Genomic DNA, 19,938 nt, shown 5'->3' on the forward strand with positions numbered 1-19,938 from the left:
TCTTTTTTGTTCTTTATATTACAGTTGTCCCCCTTATCTGCATTTAAACTTTCTACAGTTTCTATAACCTGTGGCAAGTGTGATGTGAAAATATTAAATGGAAAACTCCAGAAATAAATAGTTTATAAGTTTTAAATAACTTTTATTGTAGTATATTTTATAATTGTTTTCTTTTTTATTAGTTATTGTTGATCTCTTACTGTACCTAATTTATAAATTAAAGTTTATCCTAGGTATGTATGTATAGGAGAAAAAGTAATATGTATAGGATTTGGTACTATGTGTGATTTCAGGCATCCAAGGAATATATCCCTCACAGATAAGAAAGGGCTTTTGTATCTGGTGAGCAATTTGATGGTATAGTACATTGGCCAGATGTTATTAATCTCTATATACTCAATAAATGGCATGGTGCTTAGCTTATGATAGTCCTTCAATAACAGTTTGTTGAATAGATAAATGAAGTCAGATGAATTTCAGCTATCTGTCAATACCAGAAAAAAACCTAACATAGATATCTTAATAGTTTCCTTTCCAAATTATTCAATAATAATAATTTTGGAGCTTAGCAGTATGAAAGTGGTACAAAAATCACAAATACCTGAAAGAAAAGTAAAAACAAATAAAAATATATATACTAATTAAAGAAATAGGCTTTAAAGTATGATTACTTGATGCAAGTTATTTACTCTTCTGAAATATCAGTTCCCTATAGGCACATATCATAATGTCTGAGGTTGTCCTGAGAACTGAAAGAGAAAAGGCTTCTCATTTGTCAGAGATTAGATGCTTAAGTATTCTAGCTATTATAATGATTACTATGGTTGTTACTTTTATCCATCTATAGAACAGCCAGTCAAGTGGTTTTGTGAAATCATGTTTTGTGTTGCACTTTGTGGACAATGCTGTCTAATACTCATTATTAGTTCTCAGAGCTGCCTCAAGTTTAGGGAAAACAGAAAAATCATCACATACCCTCTTAGAGGACACAGGTATCTTTTAGTTTTATGATGAAACCTTTCCTCATTGGTCTGGTAAATTAAATCATTTGGACCTAAATGGGGGAAAAACATTTTCTGTATTTCATGTTATAATGAAAATTGGATATGAATTAACCCCTTATGCTAATTTCAGGATAAGTATGACCTAGATTGTGGTGCACTTCCAGGTAGCAGAGGAGAGAGTCATGTGTATGAGACTCCTAATAGGAATACAATGTCAAAAGGGAGTGCATCTCATGTGAAATGAATCTCATGAAAATATTGCCTCATTTATCTTCTTGTTTGCTTTGTGAAATAGGAAAGGCTAGTCATAAATTGACCTGTTTTAGATATGTCTTCCATAACAGAGATACAGGTTATTGGATTCAAAATATAATTTATAATTTCTCTTTATACTTTTTCTATATACTATTTCACATTGTATTAGAATAAATAAGTTTGCATGTAAAGATAGATATTCTGTAAATTAGGCATGAGATAATCTGTAACATATTTATAAAAGTATCAGAAATACCTTTTTAGAAGAAATAGCTCTTCTTTTTTTGCATCACCTTGGAATAGAGTTTCCTCCTGAGTTAATCCTTTCCTTTATTAGATTTATGTAGTTCTTGTCTTCATTTGATTTTAGCGCAGTCTGTTTTGTGAGAGTTGCAAAATTAATTGTTCAAAAATTCATGTAAGTGCTTTTTTATTAGTCACATGAGACTGACTATAGCACAGTGTTGCTCTGAGTTCTTTCTAAACTCTTGAACATAAGTAAATTTTTCAATATTTAGAGATATTTTAAAAATGAGAACTCAGTATTTGGAATGCATCGATCCAAAGACTACACAAAGTATAGCATTTTAATTTATAACAAAATTGGGGAATGGCTGAATACAAGGAATGTGAGCAGTGCCCTGAATATATTGTGGGATTATCATCTTAAAACAACAATACAGTTAGGGAAATTGAAGCTGCTGTTGTGTGGCAATAAAATTCTGGATTTATGTCCAACTTAGGTGTTGTTATTCTTAGTGAGGTAAGCAAAGGGAAGGAAGGAAATAAAAGAAGATCATTATTTTGATTTGGTTTGGGGATATAATATCCCATGCCTATTTTAAGTCAAGAGTATTTTTGAAACCAACATTTTCCCCTCCAGAATATTGTGCTATCTTAATTGCTTAACTGTCACTTTGAGGTTTAGATAAACACAGCAAAAAATCAATACTTTGTTTAAGCAGAGATATTTGAGATGTGTGTGTGCTATTTTAGTTTTTCAGATGGAGCTCAATAAAGTTATACAATCAAGAGCTGAGTAATTTCAACCCAGACTTTAGATAACACCTCATACTGTTATTTTGAGTGACATGAGACCATTCTCTGAATGGATGTTTTATGATCTGTACCTATACATAAATAACTTTTTCTCTTTTGGGTTAAATAACAGATGTTTACTTTTCACAGTTTTAGAGGCTGAGAAGTCCAAGATCAAGATGCACATACACAAATATTTAATCTCACACTTATAAAGTGGAAGTAGGTCATTTCTTTCTTCATCTATACTTTTAGTGTCATTAGAGTATATTCATTGGCTGTGTTTCAATTCTATAATTCCTTATCATGTCTATGTAGATATTATCTTTTTTGATTTTTTAAAATGTTTTCTTATGTATATTATGTGGTTTTTTGGTTGTTGTTGTTATTGTTGATGTTTGGGTGGCTTATTTTGAAATGGAGTCTCACCGTGTTACTCTGGATGGCCTCAGACTCCTAGACTTAAGCAGTTCTCTTGCCTCAGTCTCCCAAATGTTTGGGACTGTGTGTGAGACACCATACCTGGCTCATATTGGTAACTATTTTTGTATCAATATAGTAGAATGGACCTTAATTGCAAAATCAAATTCTTTTAGGCAGTGATTTTAAAAGAGATGTTACTTCTTTAATGTATAGTTATTCAAATTGGGAGCTGAACTCAGCTTTCTTTGTAAAACCCCAGGGATGCTGAGACTCTGGAGGATCTGCTCTGTACTCTAATCTGTTCTCTGTCTTCTGCTGTTTGTCTCATAGGCATTCTGGAATTTATCAGTATAGCAGTGGGCCTAGTCAGCATTCGTGGAGTGGACAGTGGACTCTACCTCGGAATGAACGAGAAGGGGGAGCTGTATGGATCAGTAAGTACTGGGAGAGACTTTGTCAGTTTCTGTGTCCCATGTTTTATTTAAACTGCATTTTCCCTAGACTAAAAAGAGCTAGAAATGAAACTGAGCCTGTAAGCCATTCATTTTTATTAATAGATCATCAGCTCTGCATTTTCACTAGACCAAAGTTGCAAAGAAAGTGCTTTATTTATATGCCAAACCATCTTCATTATCAAGTAAATAAAAAATTCACAACTGTGAAAAATCCCATCTTCTTGTATTGAATGGGAGTTATTTTTGAAATGAATTGAAATGATCTCCCAAGCTTTGCCAAGCATTGTAATTAAAACTAGAAATAGACCATGCAGTGAGTCTAAACCTTTTCTCTGAGCAACATAAAACTTCCATTATGCCAGGAGAGAAAGGAGATGGAAATTGTTGTCAGATATTCTTATATGTGAATAAGAATATAACAACATTGTAATTATTTGCAAGTATTCAGTTTCTTTTTTCCCTCCAATTTCACTTCCCACCTCTCCTAGGTTGTAAGACCCTTGGGGGAGGCAGTGATGAAGTATATATTGTGCACTGCCAGGTACCAGGCATTATACTGGGTGCTGGGGTGTAACTGTGAACGAGACAGTGTCCCTGTCTCTGCTCTGCAGGGAGGGGAATGACTTTACATCCTTGTATCTCTTCACTCCTCCAAGTACAGTACCTAAAATGTGTGCATGCTGCACAGTAAATACTTAACTTTTGCTAAATGTGAATACAAATAAAAGCTTATTACTATATTCTAACTTAGTGTTTCAACATTAAAATTTGTAATGAAATGATTTTTAGTGTTTTTATTAGAATTATTGATGGTCAAATGAGAATTTAATCCAAGTTATCTGAAATATAAGACTTGAGGCTATGAAAAGTCAAAAATTGAAAGAAGCTCAGACTGGGAGAAGTTCTGGAGTCCTCAGTTGATGGAAATGAAAGGCAAATGTTTTTCTATATATACTACTTCAACATTTTCACACACACATATGTAGTATAAGTATGTAATATTAAAGTTTTATTCAAAGATTATAGATGACAAGAAATGATGGCCTGCATTTGAATATAACACACATTTTTTTTTCTAGTACTGGGGATTGAACCCAGGGGTGCTCTTCCACTGAGCTCCATCCTCAGCCCTTTTTATTTTTTATTTTGAGACAGGGTCTCACTAAGTTGACAAGGCTGGCTTTGAACTTGTGACCCTCCTGACTCGGTTACCCAAGTTTCTGGGGTTGCAGCCCTATGCCACCATCCTTGGCTAACACAACATTTTTAATCACATAGAACGTGTTAGGACCTTTCTGCCTTGGTAAAATTTTAAACTATGGGTTGATTGGTTTAGATTTTTAAATATGTTTAGTAAGTGCTTTCATAAGAGAATAAAATTTTTAAGAAAATGTTAATAAAGAATTGAATTTAGATTTTTAAACATAGTTTTTAGTTTAGGCAAACATTCATTTCCTAAATGGCTTTTGTCTGCACTTTACAAAGAAAGATATATGAGATATAAGATGAAGGAAGCTTTTAAACTTAAAAAATATAAAATGATGTTTTCCTTTTTTCATGCCCTCAATTATTTCACTTTTAGGTATGTAATGTGGATTTAATTCAGTTGATCCCAGTTCAATTCAATAAAATATTTTTTTAAGAGCAGAAATTCTATCCTTAAGTGGATGGAAGGGCTGTGGGCTTATCAAAATGGTCTTCAAACTTTTCTGATCACATAACCCATCAAACTTGTTTTTTTTTATGTTACCCCATCAAATGATGCTATTTTGACTATGTATCTCAACATATATATATTAATTTATTCAAAACTATATATAAAACTATAGTTCATATGTTATATTATTTTATAAAACATTCATCAAAGTAAACATTTTTAAAGGATATGATAAGTGAGAAAATCCAAGTAGGGGCTGTATTATTTGTTTCTTGCTCCAAAGATTGCCGCATGCCCCGTTGGAATATTTATTCTCACCAATTGAGAGTTGACCAGCCTGTCAGATGAAATCACTGGCATGATTCAGACTCCTGTAGCTTATTGGTCGACAGGAAGAGCACATCTAATTTTGTATTCAGGCAAATTGCCTGTAGGAATGTTGACTGGGTGGAGCCTCATCTCCCTATTGGGATTATTTCAGTGGTTTTCTGCATTAGCAAAGCATTTAATACTTTTCATAAACCATATGGCTGCCCTCATATGGCTGCCCTCTTGCTTGTGTATGCTCTCATTAATGGCAGTGCTTAGAGCAGGGTGAGAAGTTCATTGAATGTGGACCCAATACCAGTGACAATATTGCAGGAACTGGCACCCAGGAGGTAGAAATTTGGAGAACACCATCTTGCATGTTGTTTGGGGATACAAACTGTCTTGTTAGATTTTCTGTGAATCCTGAGAGCCTTGTTTAGAGCTTTTGCGCACATAAAGTGTATAGTTAGAGGTAGACTCTAACCTGCCTTGCTATGTGGCCACATCTCTAGTTGACAATCCCAGCTGGACAAAGGAGGGAATCCAAGAAAAGGCAAAATGGCTCTTCTTCTATGTGTGTTTTTGAAATAACATACCTTTTCATGTGAAAGAGTATTATCAGACTTGGAAATTGCTCTTGAGGAAAGTGTGCTCTGAGAGACACTTTTCCATATTATAATTTCTTTGTGGAAACATAACATACTTTTGGCTGCTTCTCTGTATCTAATATCTGTCATCTCTAATTCATTCTCCACATTAATGGCAGAATTACCTTCAATACTCAGATATAAATGTCTCTTCTCCATGGAGAGCCCTTCCAATACTTGCCTTGGAAAGATAAGGCTCACATTGTTTAGCATAGCATTCAATACTTTTCATAAATCATTTTTCCTCCAGATCTGCATTGTTAGAATCATCTCTTGTAAACCATTTCCCCACATAATTTGAGTCTATTTGATGTTCTCCAAATATGTCATGCAATAGGACAAGTACACATGGTCAAGGTAATCCCTCTCTCTGGAATGCCTTTCTAATCCCTTCTCTGCTTGATGAAGCAGGACCTTTTAAGATTAAGTGAAAATGTCACCTCTTTTGCAAAGCCTCCATCACATCCCTAACTCTAGCCCTAGTTATTCTGGTTAGCATTTCTTGTGTTTTCCTCCAGGTCCCAGTAATACTTTGTTTATATTTCCATGATTATATTGGAAACAGTATAATTTATAGTATTGCCAAATGAATTTTTGTATCCACTAATGGATCAAAAGGGTGTGGGTCACATTTTTCTTCTTAATATTATCTAATAAATAGCAAGGGACCTTGTCCATCCTAGGTGTTTAATAAATGCTCATGGGAGTAAAATTAATTAAAAACTGTGGTTTATTTCAATACCTCATTAGATATATAGGCATGGACCTCAGTGTATCTCTTATGTGGTCAATGTGAATTAAGAACTCCAGTTGAATGAAGAATCACTGTCTTCCACTCCTATTTTTAATTGGACTGTGTCTATGTTGTCCCTGATGTGTGTAGCCCGAGGGGGACATGGCTGAGCTGGAGAGAAGATAGTGTAGTGGCAAGAGTATGGTTGAATTCTCATTCTGTGTCTGCTACTATAGCAGGCAGTGGGCCCTTATTTTTCTCATCTGAGATGATGAGCTTGAGTTAGACATCTGGGATGTGACTTTCCATTCTGGATGGAGCTCAAAAATCCAAATTCAAGTTTGGATTTTTTAGGCTTTACTAGAGAGTCTTATGTGCCTCACCCATGATGATTTCTGTGTACCCTGAATGTTTATACAATTAGATTCTTTTTACCATATTCTTTTGTGTAGAGCTGGGAGGTAAGCTCCCTGGGCTGCAGGTTACTTTTCTTTGGTCTCTACCTTATGCAGGTGAGGGGGAGATTGAGGAGGAGACCTTGTTCTGCTGGGGCTAGAATCTCAGGTTTTTCTACTGGGTTTGCAGTTATCACAACTGGTGTGGTAGTGGGAATAAAGAGTGGTAAAAATATCTCATTTTTATTTGATGAGACTGAGAGAAGAAAAGAAAAGAAAGATATGATCATTCTATTACTATACACTAAAATTTGGATCTTAAGAAATTCTTATCTATGTGACATTCCATAAGCTCAGTACACTGAAGTGACACTTTGTTTTAAAATGCTAAAAAAACTTTGAAAAGACTGATTTCATTATAAAAGAAAGTAAAGAAGAGATTTGGGGAAATAGGAATCAGTTTTGTAAAGTAAATTAATGTGTCAGTGTAGCAGAAATTCATTTAAAATGTATTTTTGCATTTTTAATATTAATTTACTAATTCATCTGTGTAGCTTTTCTTTTGGACTCCAAGTTCACTTTGAGAGTCAATCTAAAAGGACAGAGTGAACAAATGATATTTTTTAGAAAAATAGGTAGGATTCTGATATCCTATTAGAATGTAGAAATAGGAACAACTATCTTGCTAACTCTGTATCATGGTTTGATTAGGAAAACCTAAATAATTCTAACTCTGGGGTGAAGTTTGATTATTGTATTCTTATGTCAAGTTATCCATCCATTTATTCATTCGTCTGTCATTTATTTCACAGACATTCATATCTACCTCGTGTCTAGCACAGTAAGTAAGATATAAGTATGAAACAGATATCTCAAAATTTGTTGGGAGAAACGTATTTATCAATAATTCAGTGCAGTGTGAAGTTCATTGTAGTCCACTGTAGGGAACCCAGAGGAGTGTTTAAAGAACTGCTTGGGAAACTTGTGTGGGTAACATTTAAAGTGGGCTTTGAGGGATGAATAGGAGACTCAGTAAAGGAAGAAAAGACAGGATAGGGCCCATAACTTCAAATGTAAAGATCAGAATATCTTGCCTACTTGAAATTTATAGAGGTAGTTAGATTGCACATGCATATGTGCATGTGTGCATGTGCCCACTCAGAGAATTAGAGTATCAGAGAATCAGGTTTATATGTGTCCCTTTTGTTTGTATCAAAGAGACTGGAGATATGATTCAGAAAGTTACTTTTAGTAGCTTAATCTAAGTTATCACATTATCCAGATACTTTAAAACATCAAAAATAAATAGCTATAATAAAGGTCTCATTAAAAAATTCCATGTTATATTGTGTGCATGTACAAATATATAATAACAATCACATCATTATGTACAACTATATTGCACCGATAAAAAAAATGCAGAAAGGAAAAAAAAAAGAATGGTGTGAAAAAAATCTCCAAGAAGTTTGAACTTAATGAAAGGTATTTAATGTTTTCTTAAAAAAGGTAGCAATCACTAAAATTGTGATGCTGTAGGAACGTGGAGTGTAAAATCTGCAAAAATGATTCCAGAAGAGAGCCCACAGATTGGGAAGTGCTAGCATCTCTTGTTTGTATCCCTTCACAGCACTTGATTTTATTCTCCCAGGAATTTTAATTCTTGTTGGTCTCTCCTACTAGATGAAGATTTTGGAGACAGAGTGTCTGTCTTTGTAATCTTTCTATTTCCCAGAGGCTCAGCATGCGCTTTATGTGCAGTTGGCACATGGTAAATGTTCATTGACCCAATTACTCAACCAGTCCTGAACCACGTACACACACAGTCTGCTGTATTTGAGCGTCATGCAGTGAAAGCACTATGTACTCTGTAGTTGTATGCTTATAAAGTCCAGGTATTTCCCTAAGAGTTATCTCATTCCACTACCAAACTGAAAATGAGAGAGGTCACCTAACTTGCTCAAAGGCTCAAAATAGCTGCACAGGACTCAGGCTTAGTTCTTTCAGTCTCAGAGCTATGCCTTGCAACCATTCCTACCATCATTCTGACACTTGTGCTTGCTAAACAGGTGTTACTAGTAGGTCTGTTGTACATGAATCTGTCTAATCAGTAACTAATGTTTGCCTGTGTTTCTAATGCACACAAACTTTCTTTTAATACATATATTAGTTGGGGCAGTTGTCTTTTTTGGGGTAGAGCTATATCAGCTTCAGAAGTTCTTTGCTTGTTTTTTCCATATTGTGGGGTAGGTGGGAGGAACCCTGTGGATCTATCTGTTTCAGAATTGAAGAATATATTAACTTCTTTAAAAGAAAAAACAAAATAACAGTAACAAAAAAATGAAGTACAGTTTTTTTTTTTTGGGTATCTGCAGGGTATTGGTTCCAGGATACACCATGAATATTACCAAAATCTGTGGATGCTGTGTCCCTTAAAAAAATAGTGTAGTATTTTTCAGAAAACCTACCCACAAACATCCTTCCTTAGATTTCAAATCAATGTCTAGATGACTTATGATACCTGATGCAATGTAAAGCTGTGTAAATAGTTGTGTTGCTTAGGGAATAATAACAGGAAAAAAAGTCTGTACATGTTCAGTATAGATGTAATTTTTCATTTTATCTGTGATTGATTTATTGGATCTGTGGATATAGAGTCCATCAATGGATGATTGATTGAATCTCAGATCCTTAGGATTCTATATTGACTTAACTTATTTTGTTATTTGAATATATGCAAAAATGAGACTAGATCTGAATTCCTTATACTCACACCTCCTTGACAACTATAATTCAAATCGTATTTATATTAAAATTCAAGCTAAACTATAAGACTGATAAAATTTAAATTGGCATAGTTGGTTTAATGTGATGAATGTGTTACTTGAAACTAAGATGCTGTCTCACTGTCAATATGGTCCTGCCAGCTGTGGTTCAGCCTTGTTTGAGCTTAGCATGCCTGTTTTTTACATCATCTAGAGATGATTCTGTGCTCCTCCCAACTTCTTCCTATTTGAATTATAGTGAGGTCAAATGATGTCATCTGGTCTTCACTTGTCCTAAACCTGTAGACTAAGTATGTCTTTTTCTTTTCCCATTACTGCTGATGGTATAAGCATCACTATTTTAGTACTGAAAGTAATTTTAAACCCCAGCACAGTAGCCCCTCTGTATCCATGGGGGAATTGGTTCCAGGATCCCCCTTGAATACCCAAATCCTTTCATGTTTGAGTCCCTTATATAAAATGGCATTGTATTTGATTTTATTTATTTTCATTTTTTTTAGTTATACATGGACACAATATTTTTGTTTATTTATTTTTATGTGGTGCTAAGGATCGAACCTAGTGCCTCACATGTGCAAGGCAAGTACTCTGCCACTGAGCCACAACCCCAGCACCTGTATTTGATTTTAAATCATCCCTAGATGACTTAATACCTAACACCATATAAATGCTATGTAAATAATTATTATATTATATTGTTGAGAAAATAATAACAAAAAGCAAAATCTGTATGTTTTAGTATAGATCCAGTTTTTTTTTCCTGAATATTTTTGCTTCTTGGTTGGTTGAATTCACAGATATGGAATTCATAAATGCAGAGGGCTGACTATACACACTTCAGTGGTAATACGTGGGTCATGAGGTATTCATCTGTAGAATCCTGAATATTCTTGAAGCAGTTCCTTTACTTTTTCATTGCAGTGAAAGGATAAAGTGAAAACATTCTTGTTGAGAACTTGAGGCTCCCTGGATCATGTCATTTGTCTTCTAGGGATCTGCAGACGCCAGTATTAAAAAACATGGTTGTAGATGTGAAGCTCTGGGCAGGAGGAAGGGTTGGGGCATGTTGGACCAAGAGCTTTACTCTGTCAGTTGCTCTGCAAGGGCAATCCTGAGCAACTTTTGAACAGCAGAACAGCCTTGTGTATTCATGGATCAGGATACCCTACCAAAATGGCGAGTCACCACTAAGTTTGGTAATTTGTAATTGTGGTGGCAGATTGCTTTCATGGGAGGTGTTTCGACATATCCTGTACAGAATCTCCAAGGAATGCAGTTCCTATGAAGGAAATAAGGAGGAACATTTTTTGAGTAATCAACCTGATATCAGGCATGCTCTGGAAATGTGTGGTTTTCAGTAGACATTTTGGGTAATAGAGCATTGCTTTACATTTCATAAGTGCATGGTCAATTTTCAAAGGATTAGATAGTAATTTTTAGATGATAAAGAGGGCAGCAGCACCTCAGTAGAGTATCTTCTATATAATTTAGTTCATATAATGTTCTTATTTTAGAAATGAGGGAAGTGAGATTTTAATAGTTTGGTGACTTAAGGTCACACATAGATAGCAAGTGACAAATCAGGATTTGAACATAGGTAAATAAAGAATTTTTTTTGTGATACATATACATGTTAAGAGTGACCATTCATTTTTGTGAAATACACACACACACACACACACACACACACACCCCAGAATTAACCATATAGTGGAGCAAGATTTCAGTATTCCTTTCACAGATTTTGGAGGATTTTTTTTTTCTTTCTAGTGACTTAGTTTTTATTTAGTGGTTCATTTTTCCTTCACATCTAGACTTGTGGTTTTTAGTTAGTGGAAAATTATCTTTTTTGTAAAGTTTTTATTGATTTAATTTTAGGTTTACATTGTGAATAGAGTAACAACATTCACTGATTGAGGCACACTTAAAAAAAGCCAAGTTAGTGTGATCAAATCATAGAACTCAGATCTATAAATTTCTCAAGAGTTAAGAAGGATTTAGTATTTGTGTTTTAGTTGTGGTTTTTTTTGGTTTATTGTTGGGAATGGATCCCAGGGCCCCAAGAATGCTAGGCAAGTACTCTACCATTGAGCTATATCCCTAGCCTGGGAAGGATTTAGGTTGTTCATGAGAGATTTTGAAGAATGGCTTGGGGTTCCAGAGAGCGTATTCAGGACTGATCTTTCTTCAGGCTCAGGAATCTGCAGCAGAATTCTTGTGACAGGTGCAGCTTTCACATATGATCCTGGCTCCGCTCTCTGACCACTCTCGGTGTCTCTCATGTTCCTTGCTCTGTTCTGCTGCATTTTCAGGAATCCTTCTGTCTCAATCCCTGCCACAGATTCCTGATGAGAGAAACTTGAGAGGAAGATTTCAGGAAGCCCCAAATCAGACGAGTATTAAAGCTGTCCATTTCCTAAAGCCTAAGCTCTGGAAAGCCAGGGCTCAGTTACTTTAGTTTCCCAAGGTACTGCCAGTATTTAAAACAGTCTTGCATACATTTGATACTTAAAAAGTATTGAATGAGCAAATGGATTGTCAGTGAGACAATTACTTCTTTCTTTTCTTTATCTTTCTTTTTAATAAAAAGAAGATAAGACTGACCCTGGATTTTTAGTACCTGATTTGTAAGTAGGTATTTTTGAGCTTGAAGAGTTAACGTATATCCTTTAGTTCCTGACCAATTTGGGTATAAGGATCCTTTTGGATAAAAAAATGTTAGCCCCACAAATTTTTAATGAATTTTTAAATTCTAATTTGTTATATATGACAGTGAAATGCATTATAATTTATATTACACATATAGAGCACAATTTTTCATATGTCTGGTTGTATACAAAGTATATTCACACCAATTTGTGTCTTCATACATGTACTTTGGATAATGATGTCCATCACATTCCACCATCATTTCTAACCCCATGCTCCCTCCACCCCTTCTGCCCTATCTAGAGTTCCTCTATCCCTCTATAATCCCTCTCCCTACCCCACTATGAATCAGCCTCCTTATATCAGAGAAAACATTTGGCATTTGATTTTTTGGGATTGGCTAGCTTCATTTAGCATTTTCTTCTCTAACTTCATCCATTTGATTGAAAATGTGAATTGTAGAAATAGCTTCTATGAAATCATGAACACTATAAAATTAATTCATTTCTGAATAGTTTGGTGAATATATTTTAAAAGAGCAGTGGGTTTATGCAATGGGAGTTTCATTTTTGTGGTTTATTGGCAGAGCTGACCCTGCTTCCCTGAGTTCTGAGCCTAAAGTGCACATGCTGGGAGTCCAATCAGTGTGTACGGGGACTGTGAGTCCAACCAGGAGACAATAATGTTAAGGACAATAGAAGAACAACCCTATGGCCCCTAAACTCTTCCTACCTTCCTTTGACCCCACTTGCCTTCTTGGAAGGAACTCCTGGTCAACCACTTCCTCTTACCACTCAGTTCTCCAGGGTCACCCGTTTTCTCAGAATAAATTGTTAGCCACACAGAACCCTAAGCTACCCCTCAATTGGCGCCTCAGTCTCAGAATGTTTTTGGTCACTGAGCATCTTCCTTAGTTCTTGAGTTGTGCTGTTGGACAGCCTGAGTCAGAGTGAGGGTGAAGATTGGAAGCATTTTCCTAGTCAGTCTGTTACGCACTGAAACACTCAATTGCACATTCACTCATACCCGTTCTTGTACACTCACCCACTTTTTCACTCACACACACAAATTTCTGTTCACTTGCTTACTTGCTCATATACTCTCTCAGCTGTTCACACACTTACAGTCTTCACAGTTCATTTGCATGCTTACTTGCACACTCATACACTCACTCTTTCTTGTTTGCTTTCACAAAGTTAACAACCATTATCGATCATCCGTCACTAATACATGCCAGGTGCTGAAAATACAGTTGATCCTCATATTTGTAGATTCTGTATGTGTGAATTTACCTAGTTGCTAAAATCTGATTATAACCTCCAAATTAATATTTGTTTCACTTTCTGGTGGTTTGTGGACATGTGCAGGGAAGTGGGAAAAAAAATGAGTCTTTCACATGCATATTCCCAGCTCAGGTCAAAGAAGGCCAAGCTCTGCCTTCTTGTCTCAGGTAAACAGGGTCCTTTTGGGGATGTATTTAGAACCATGTATTTCATATTTTGTGCCTTTTCTTGGTGATATTGCCATATAAAACATCCCCAGCATAGAGCTGATATGCTGTGTAGTGTTAACTAAAAGCAAGAAAAGGCTAAGGTGTATCTTGTGGAGCAAATTATACAAGATATTCATGTATCTTATGCATGAAAAAGCTTTGTTCAATCATTAGTTAGGTGATGTTGGCTGTAAATCTCATGTTAATGAATTGATTATACGTGTTAAGTAAGTTATTCTTAAATAGAAACACACATGAAATAAGGTGATGTATCGATAGTTTGACAAAAAATGTTATGACAAAAAATGTTATATGAGGCTGCTGGTTGTGCCCTAATTTATCGTGTCTTTACTTCCGTTTATCTCAGCTGCTGCCAGAGGCCTCTTTGTTGACATTTGGAGGGTCTTCCCCTGTCAGCATCATCAGCTACTCAGGAGATGTTGCCACTATGTTGTTCTGTGACCTAGCCTGGGAGGGGCCTTTGAGCCTCACAAAAAAGCTGGCCCCACTAGAATCAATTGGGAGCCAGGGCCCTGGGGCATCTTCAGCAGTGACCTGGCCACATTGTCCCTCCTACTTCCTTCTGTGCCGGAGACTGACTTGAACTTGTGAAGAAACATCATTTATCGGCCTGCTGGCCTGGTGCGCATCAGCCACATCATGACAACCAGCTGAGAAAATAAAAAAAAGCCTGCATTCCTGCAGCATAGGGCTTCCCTCTGAGGATTAAAAGGCTACGGTGTTAAGTGGGAGAGACATGCTCAGAGGTGTCTTCTTTCCCACTTTCCATAAATGCTTAAAATCCTGACATAAGTTGATTTACTCTTAATTTTTTTAAGTTCTTCATTGAAATCTCCATTTAAGTTTGCTTTTCCTTTCTAATGAAGTGGCCCAAAACGCAAGGCAGTATTCTAAGAACAGACTTGCCAAGGTCATGCCAAAAACATCCTTCTCCTGATAGTGCTTAATGAGATTGCTTTGTTGTAGCACTGAATTATTTTTGCCTATGGGCTGCAGAGTCATGTCGTGTGTTCTCACATAGTCTGCTGTCTGCTTGAAGCTGTAGGTTTCTGTTTTCCTGACCCCTTTCTCTTTTCTCCTACCCTTTTTCTTTATTCTTTCATTTTACTACACAAATGCCTTGTATTTCAGATACTTTTTTACTGGTCGTATTAACTCATATTCCTTTTTGTTCTCTTTCAAGTTGGTTTTTTCAGTTTTCTGTGTTTTGATGGAAGGATCTCCTCTATCTTTGTATTCTGAACAGTTTGAGCTTGGAGATAAAGCGAGGAGTTGTGGAAGTAATGGGTTTGAACCTCAGCTCTACCAAGCCCACTTGCCATGCAACTTAGGGCAATCAAACTTTCTGAGCTGAGACTATAAAATGGCTGATGACAGGGACTTCATAGTATTGCTCTGAGGACTGAAGGAGCTGATGCCTGTAAAGTGACCAGCACAGTGCTGGCTCACAGGCTGCTCAGCCTGTGCTCATTCCTTTAGCGTTCTTCATGGCTACCTGTGGCAGTGACAGAGATGCTGCACAGATGAGACCTCTAATAGCTTTTACTGTGTGACAGATAGACTGATGTTTTGTTTCTTTTCTTTTCTTTCTTTTTTCTTTTTTTGCAAGTTTGAATTCTGAAGTTGACTCATGATGCAGTCTCTGAAAATAAATCAAAATTTTCTTACAGATAAAAATATGACATCTCTCAAATTATAAAATGTCAACCTAATTTATCAAGATTATTATTAAGGTTGATGTTCCATAGTTTATTTTCATATTTAGCTCATTATTATTTATCCACTTGGCTAAAGAAGTTTCTTTTATTATGAATATCATTTACTTTGTTATAATAATTATTATTATTATTTAATATTTACATGTTAATTAATGCATGAGGCTGTCACTATACCTAGAATGCCCCCTTCCAGAATCAGTTTTCTGGGTTAAGGCACTTTTGAATTTATTTTTTGGTACCAAGGATTGAATCCAGGGAGGCTTAACCACTGAGTCACATCCCCAGTCCTTTTTATTTTATTTTAAATTTTGAGACAGGGCCTCAATGAGTTGCTGAGGCTGGCCTTGAATTTGTGATACTCCTGCCTCAGTCTCCTGAGCTGCTGGCTTTATAAGCATGTGCTATCATACCGGGCTAAGGTACTTTCTAAAGAGGCCCCTGTCAGCATATACATTTGGTGGATTGGTAGAATAGAATGAATAATGGATCATGTTATCTCTGATTAGCACTGGAAGTGGGATGGTGTAATCTAGCAGAGAGAGGGGCCCAAAGAGAATTAGACAGTCACATCTGTGTTGAGGAGAGGAAGGACCATTTATCACATGGTGGGGCTGGGAAGAAGGGTTTGGTTATGGAGAAATCTGTGCTGACATGAGTACATTGGGAGCTAAAAGTTGAGAACCCAAGGAGAAAGGGAGGGTGGTAGGGATAGGCTTCATCTCCCTTTCAATCTAATTTAGGAGTTCTCTATGGGTTGAGTAGAGATGGAGGTGTCAGGGGGACATAAGCACTGGCTGGAGGTGTTTAAAAAATTCAAGAATACTTTGGAAATATTAAATAATGCCCCAGGGAGCCTGGCATTATTTCTTTTTGGTGTTGTACATTATTTCTTTGCCTTGTGCACATGTCCAACTTTCCACTCAGATTTGAGTATTCTACCCACTACTAACTTTTTGTTTTCATATAGGATTTGGATTTTCTTCCAGTAAATTCTGTTTTTAAAAAAGTTTTTTAGTTGTAGATGGTACAATACCTTTTATTTTATTTATTTATTATTATGTGGTGCTGAGGACTGAACCCACTGTCTACACATGCTAGGCAAGTGCTCTACCACTGAGCTACAACCCCATCCCTGTTGCAGTCAATTCTTTTAGGACAGTTCATTATATTGGTATAGTGTTGGTAGGATTCATTGGTCAGAGAGGCATTCATGCGCCGTGTTCATAAGGCCAATGTTGGGAAGAGGATGTGGCAAGCCTCCAAATGTGAGAAAGCAGTAACAGAAATTAGGAGTGTATCCTCCAAATGTTCTCTCAAGGAGAAAGCTGGAGGGCCCTTATGACAAAGTGACTGCCTTCTTCCTTGTCCTTTCCTCCTTGGAATAGCAACCTCATTCTCTTGATTGCTGCTGGAAGCCTGGATTTAGTCTGCAGTTCTGACCTGCTGGCTCTCCTGCCTGCAGTGGGCAACTGATGCAGCACATTTTGTTTGGTTTCTTTCCCTGTTTTCCAGCTCTGCAGCAGTTTCTTTTTTCATTTCCTGTTCAATATGTCCTTCCAGAGTTATTGTGGATAACTTTGCTTTCCACATTTCGATGTTTCCATGACTGACTAACTAGAGTCTTTGACTAAAAGGAACTTCCAGGGTGGCAGAGTAGCTCAGTGATAGAGGTCATACCTTGAATTTGGGGAGGCTGTAAGTTCAATCTTTAGCACAAGAATGACAACAGCAATAACAATAAAAGACCTTGGAAATTTCTTCCAATGCCCTCATTTTACAGAGAAGGAAATTAAAGCTCATGAATATTAGCCAGCTCACACCCATGTGTGCGTGTTTCTGGAAGCTTGGCATGCCTTTACCAAGGAAATTCTGTGTATCTTGATTCTTTAAAATTTATCTTTGGATTTATACAGCCATTATACTTGTTAATCTTTTGATTTCTCTTATTTCTGCAAACATGTGCTGAATTTAACCTGCTTTGTTGATCATGGAAAGTCTTTGCTAAAATTTTTCATTTTTGATTCCACCCCTTCCAAAATAGGTGGTGCTTATCATGGAAATAGAGTGGTTGTCTTTGTCTGGTATCTTTCTTGAATCTTTAATTTTACCTCTCAGCCTTCTAGCTTTATACTTTTCCATTGTCAGTCTGACCCTTCATGGGCATTCTACTGTCAGTTTTTACTGAGTAATATTTTAATTTGAAGTTATTATAGCATTTGCATATTTTTCAATGTACATTTTTAAGTGATCATTGAATAATATTACTACTCTTATCAGGTAATAGTCTTCAGTAAGAAATATGACATTTTATTTTTTCCAACTTGGTGTTCTAATATCCTAAAAGAAATTTGATGCAGTTTTTCTATAGGTGTGTTTGTGGAAAAATTAAATATACATTGGCTATGTATTAACATAAGCCAAATATTCCTTAAAGTGAATATTGAATTTTTCAAATTTGAATTCTGTTATACCTAGAGCAAGATTTTCTTTCCTTGTGGAAATGCATCTCTGCAAATGTATAGAAAGTTTATGAGTGAATATGATTTGCTAAACAAAGATGCATTTTAATAGGCAGTTTCTAAGGAAGGCCTCTAAATTGTCTCACTTGTCCTATTTGGCAGGGTCTGTCTTTGGCAGCTTATTTATTGCCACATGGCTGGTAAGCCTGCTGCATTCGTGTGTGTGTGTGTGTGTGTGTGCGTGCGCGCGTGCCTGTGTGTGTGTGCCTAGAGTAGACAGGGCCCTGATCTTTGAGTCCCTAAGTACTGAAGTAGCCAACTTCTCGGGAGAAGGCATTTTTTGTTTTTAATTTTTTTTAGCACACAGGAATTTTAAGATTGTAAAGAAGATAAGGAATTCTTAATTTCAGATATATATTTAGTGTTTTAAAAATTATATATTTTAAAAATTACATTTTATTTTAATTAATTAGTTAATTAGTTTTTGTGATGAGGTCCTAGTGTGTTGCCTGGGCTGGTCTTGAACTTGTGCCTCAGCCTCCAGAGTTGCTGAGACTACAGATGGGTACTGCCGTTCCTGACTTAAATTTATTTTTTAACTGATACATAAAAACCTAGAAATGGTACTTATGGGGTCCATGAGATATTTTTATATGTGTTTGTGTATTGTACTGTCTATTATGTGGTGCTATTTTGCTGGGAATTAAACCCAGCGCCTGGTGGATGCTGGGCAAGGACTCTACACTGAGCTGTATTCCCTGCCCTCTGTGATGTTTAAATCAGGTTAAAACATATCCATCTCCTCATTTATCACATTTTATGATGAAAACATGAAAATCTGTCCTAGATTTTTGAAATATACAGTATGATATTGTTGTCTATAACTACCTGGCTGTGCAATAACACACCAGGACTTCTTGGTCCCATCCAATTGTATCTTACTCCCCATTGGTTAATCTCACCCCTCCACCCCAATATTCTATATATTTTGATGAGAAAAAAATGGAAAAATTGCCTGCTTTTTTGCTTCGTTTTGTTTACATCAATTCAAGTGCCATGGATTACAATGTTTCTACTATTCCAGAAGCAATTGTAATGGCCAGGAACAGGGGTATTAAGGCAGGCCCATCTGGGGGGATTTGAGGAGGTTTTGAAAAACAGGACTTCAAGGGAGGCATGTTGAGGGCAAACGGAGGTTGGATCTAGAGAGAAGCTCCTTCCGTTTTTTTGTTTTTTTTTTTTTTTTAAAGAGAGAGAGTGAGAGTGAGAGAGAATTTTTTTAATATTTATTTTTTAGTTTTTGGCGGACACAACATCTTTGTTTGTATGTGGTGCTGAGGATCGAACCTGGGCTGCACGCATGACAGGCGAGCGCGCTACTGCTTGAGCCACATCCCCAGCCCAAGAGAAAAGCTTCTGAAAAAAAAAAAAAAATCATCAATAGTGTCCTCCTGCCTCTTCTTTCTATATTTGTTGCTTTCTCTCTCAATAGGGACTTATCCCTGGAGAGAAGAGTTAAAAGACCTGACTTCTTATTAATGGTCCTTTAGTCATTATATTTAATCACCTTGGTCTTCTCGACAACTCCCATTTAGGCTTCACTGTTAGATTATTAATGAGGAAGAGTACATCTGGACAAGTAATTGTGGTTAAGGGAAGTTTAAATACCATGACTCTAATAGACAATAGATACAAGAATGAAGGATTACATCAAAGTCATTAACTTATGAAAATGTTTGGGAACTCTAAAATTAAGTCAATGTCTGTATGGTTGCTGATCATGAATTTATGTGTTAGAGTAGTTTATATTGTGGTAACAAGTATTTTACGTTGAGTTGAATAAACACAACCATTTGCATAGCATGGTTAAAGTTATGCCCTATATTTATTAATGTGGAAA

At 36.2% G+C, this 19,938-nt stretch overlaps 1 protein-coding gene across 1 annotated transcript in view; it reads left to right on the top strand.

Moving 5' to 3' along the window:
* Fgf9 (fibroblast growth factor 9) overlaps positions 1-19,938 on the top strand; it is a 32,466-nt gene that overhangs the window by 6,598 nt on the left and 5,930 nt on the right. The window contains exon 2 of the mRNA XM_076872382.2: positions 3,051-3,154. Coding sequence (XP_076728497.1) covers positions 3,051-3,154 — 104 coding nt within the window. The remainder of the gene's footprint in view (positions 1-3,050; positions 3,155-19,938) is intronic.

The sequence above is a fragment of the Callospermophilus lateralis genome, chromosome 12 (assembly GCF_048772815.1).
Source record: "Callospermophilus lateralis isolate mCalLat2 chromosome 12, mCalLat2.hap1, whole genome shotgun sequence".
In the NCBI taxonomy this organism is placed as follows: Eukaryota; Metazoa; Chordata; class Mammalia; order Rodentia; family Sciuridae; genus Callospermophilus; species Callospermophilus lateralis.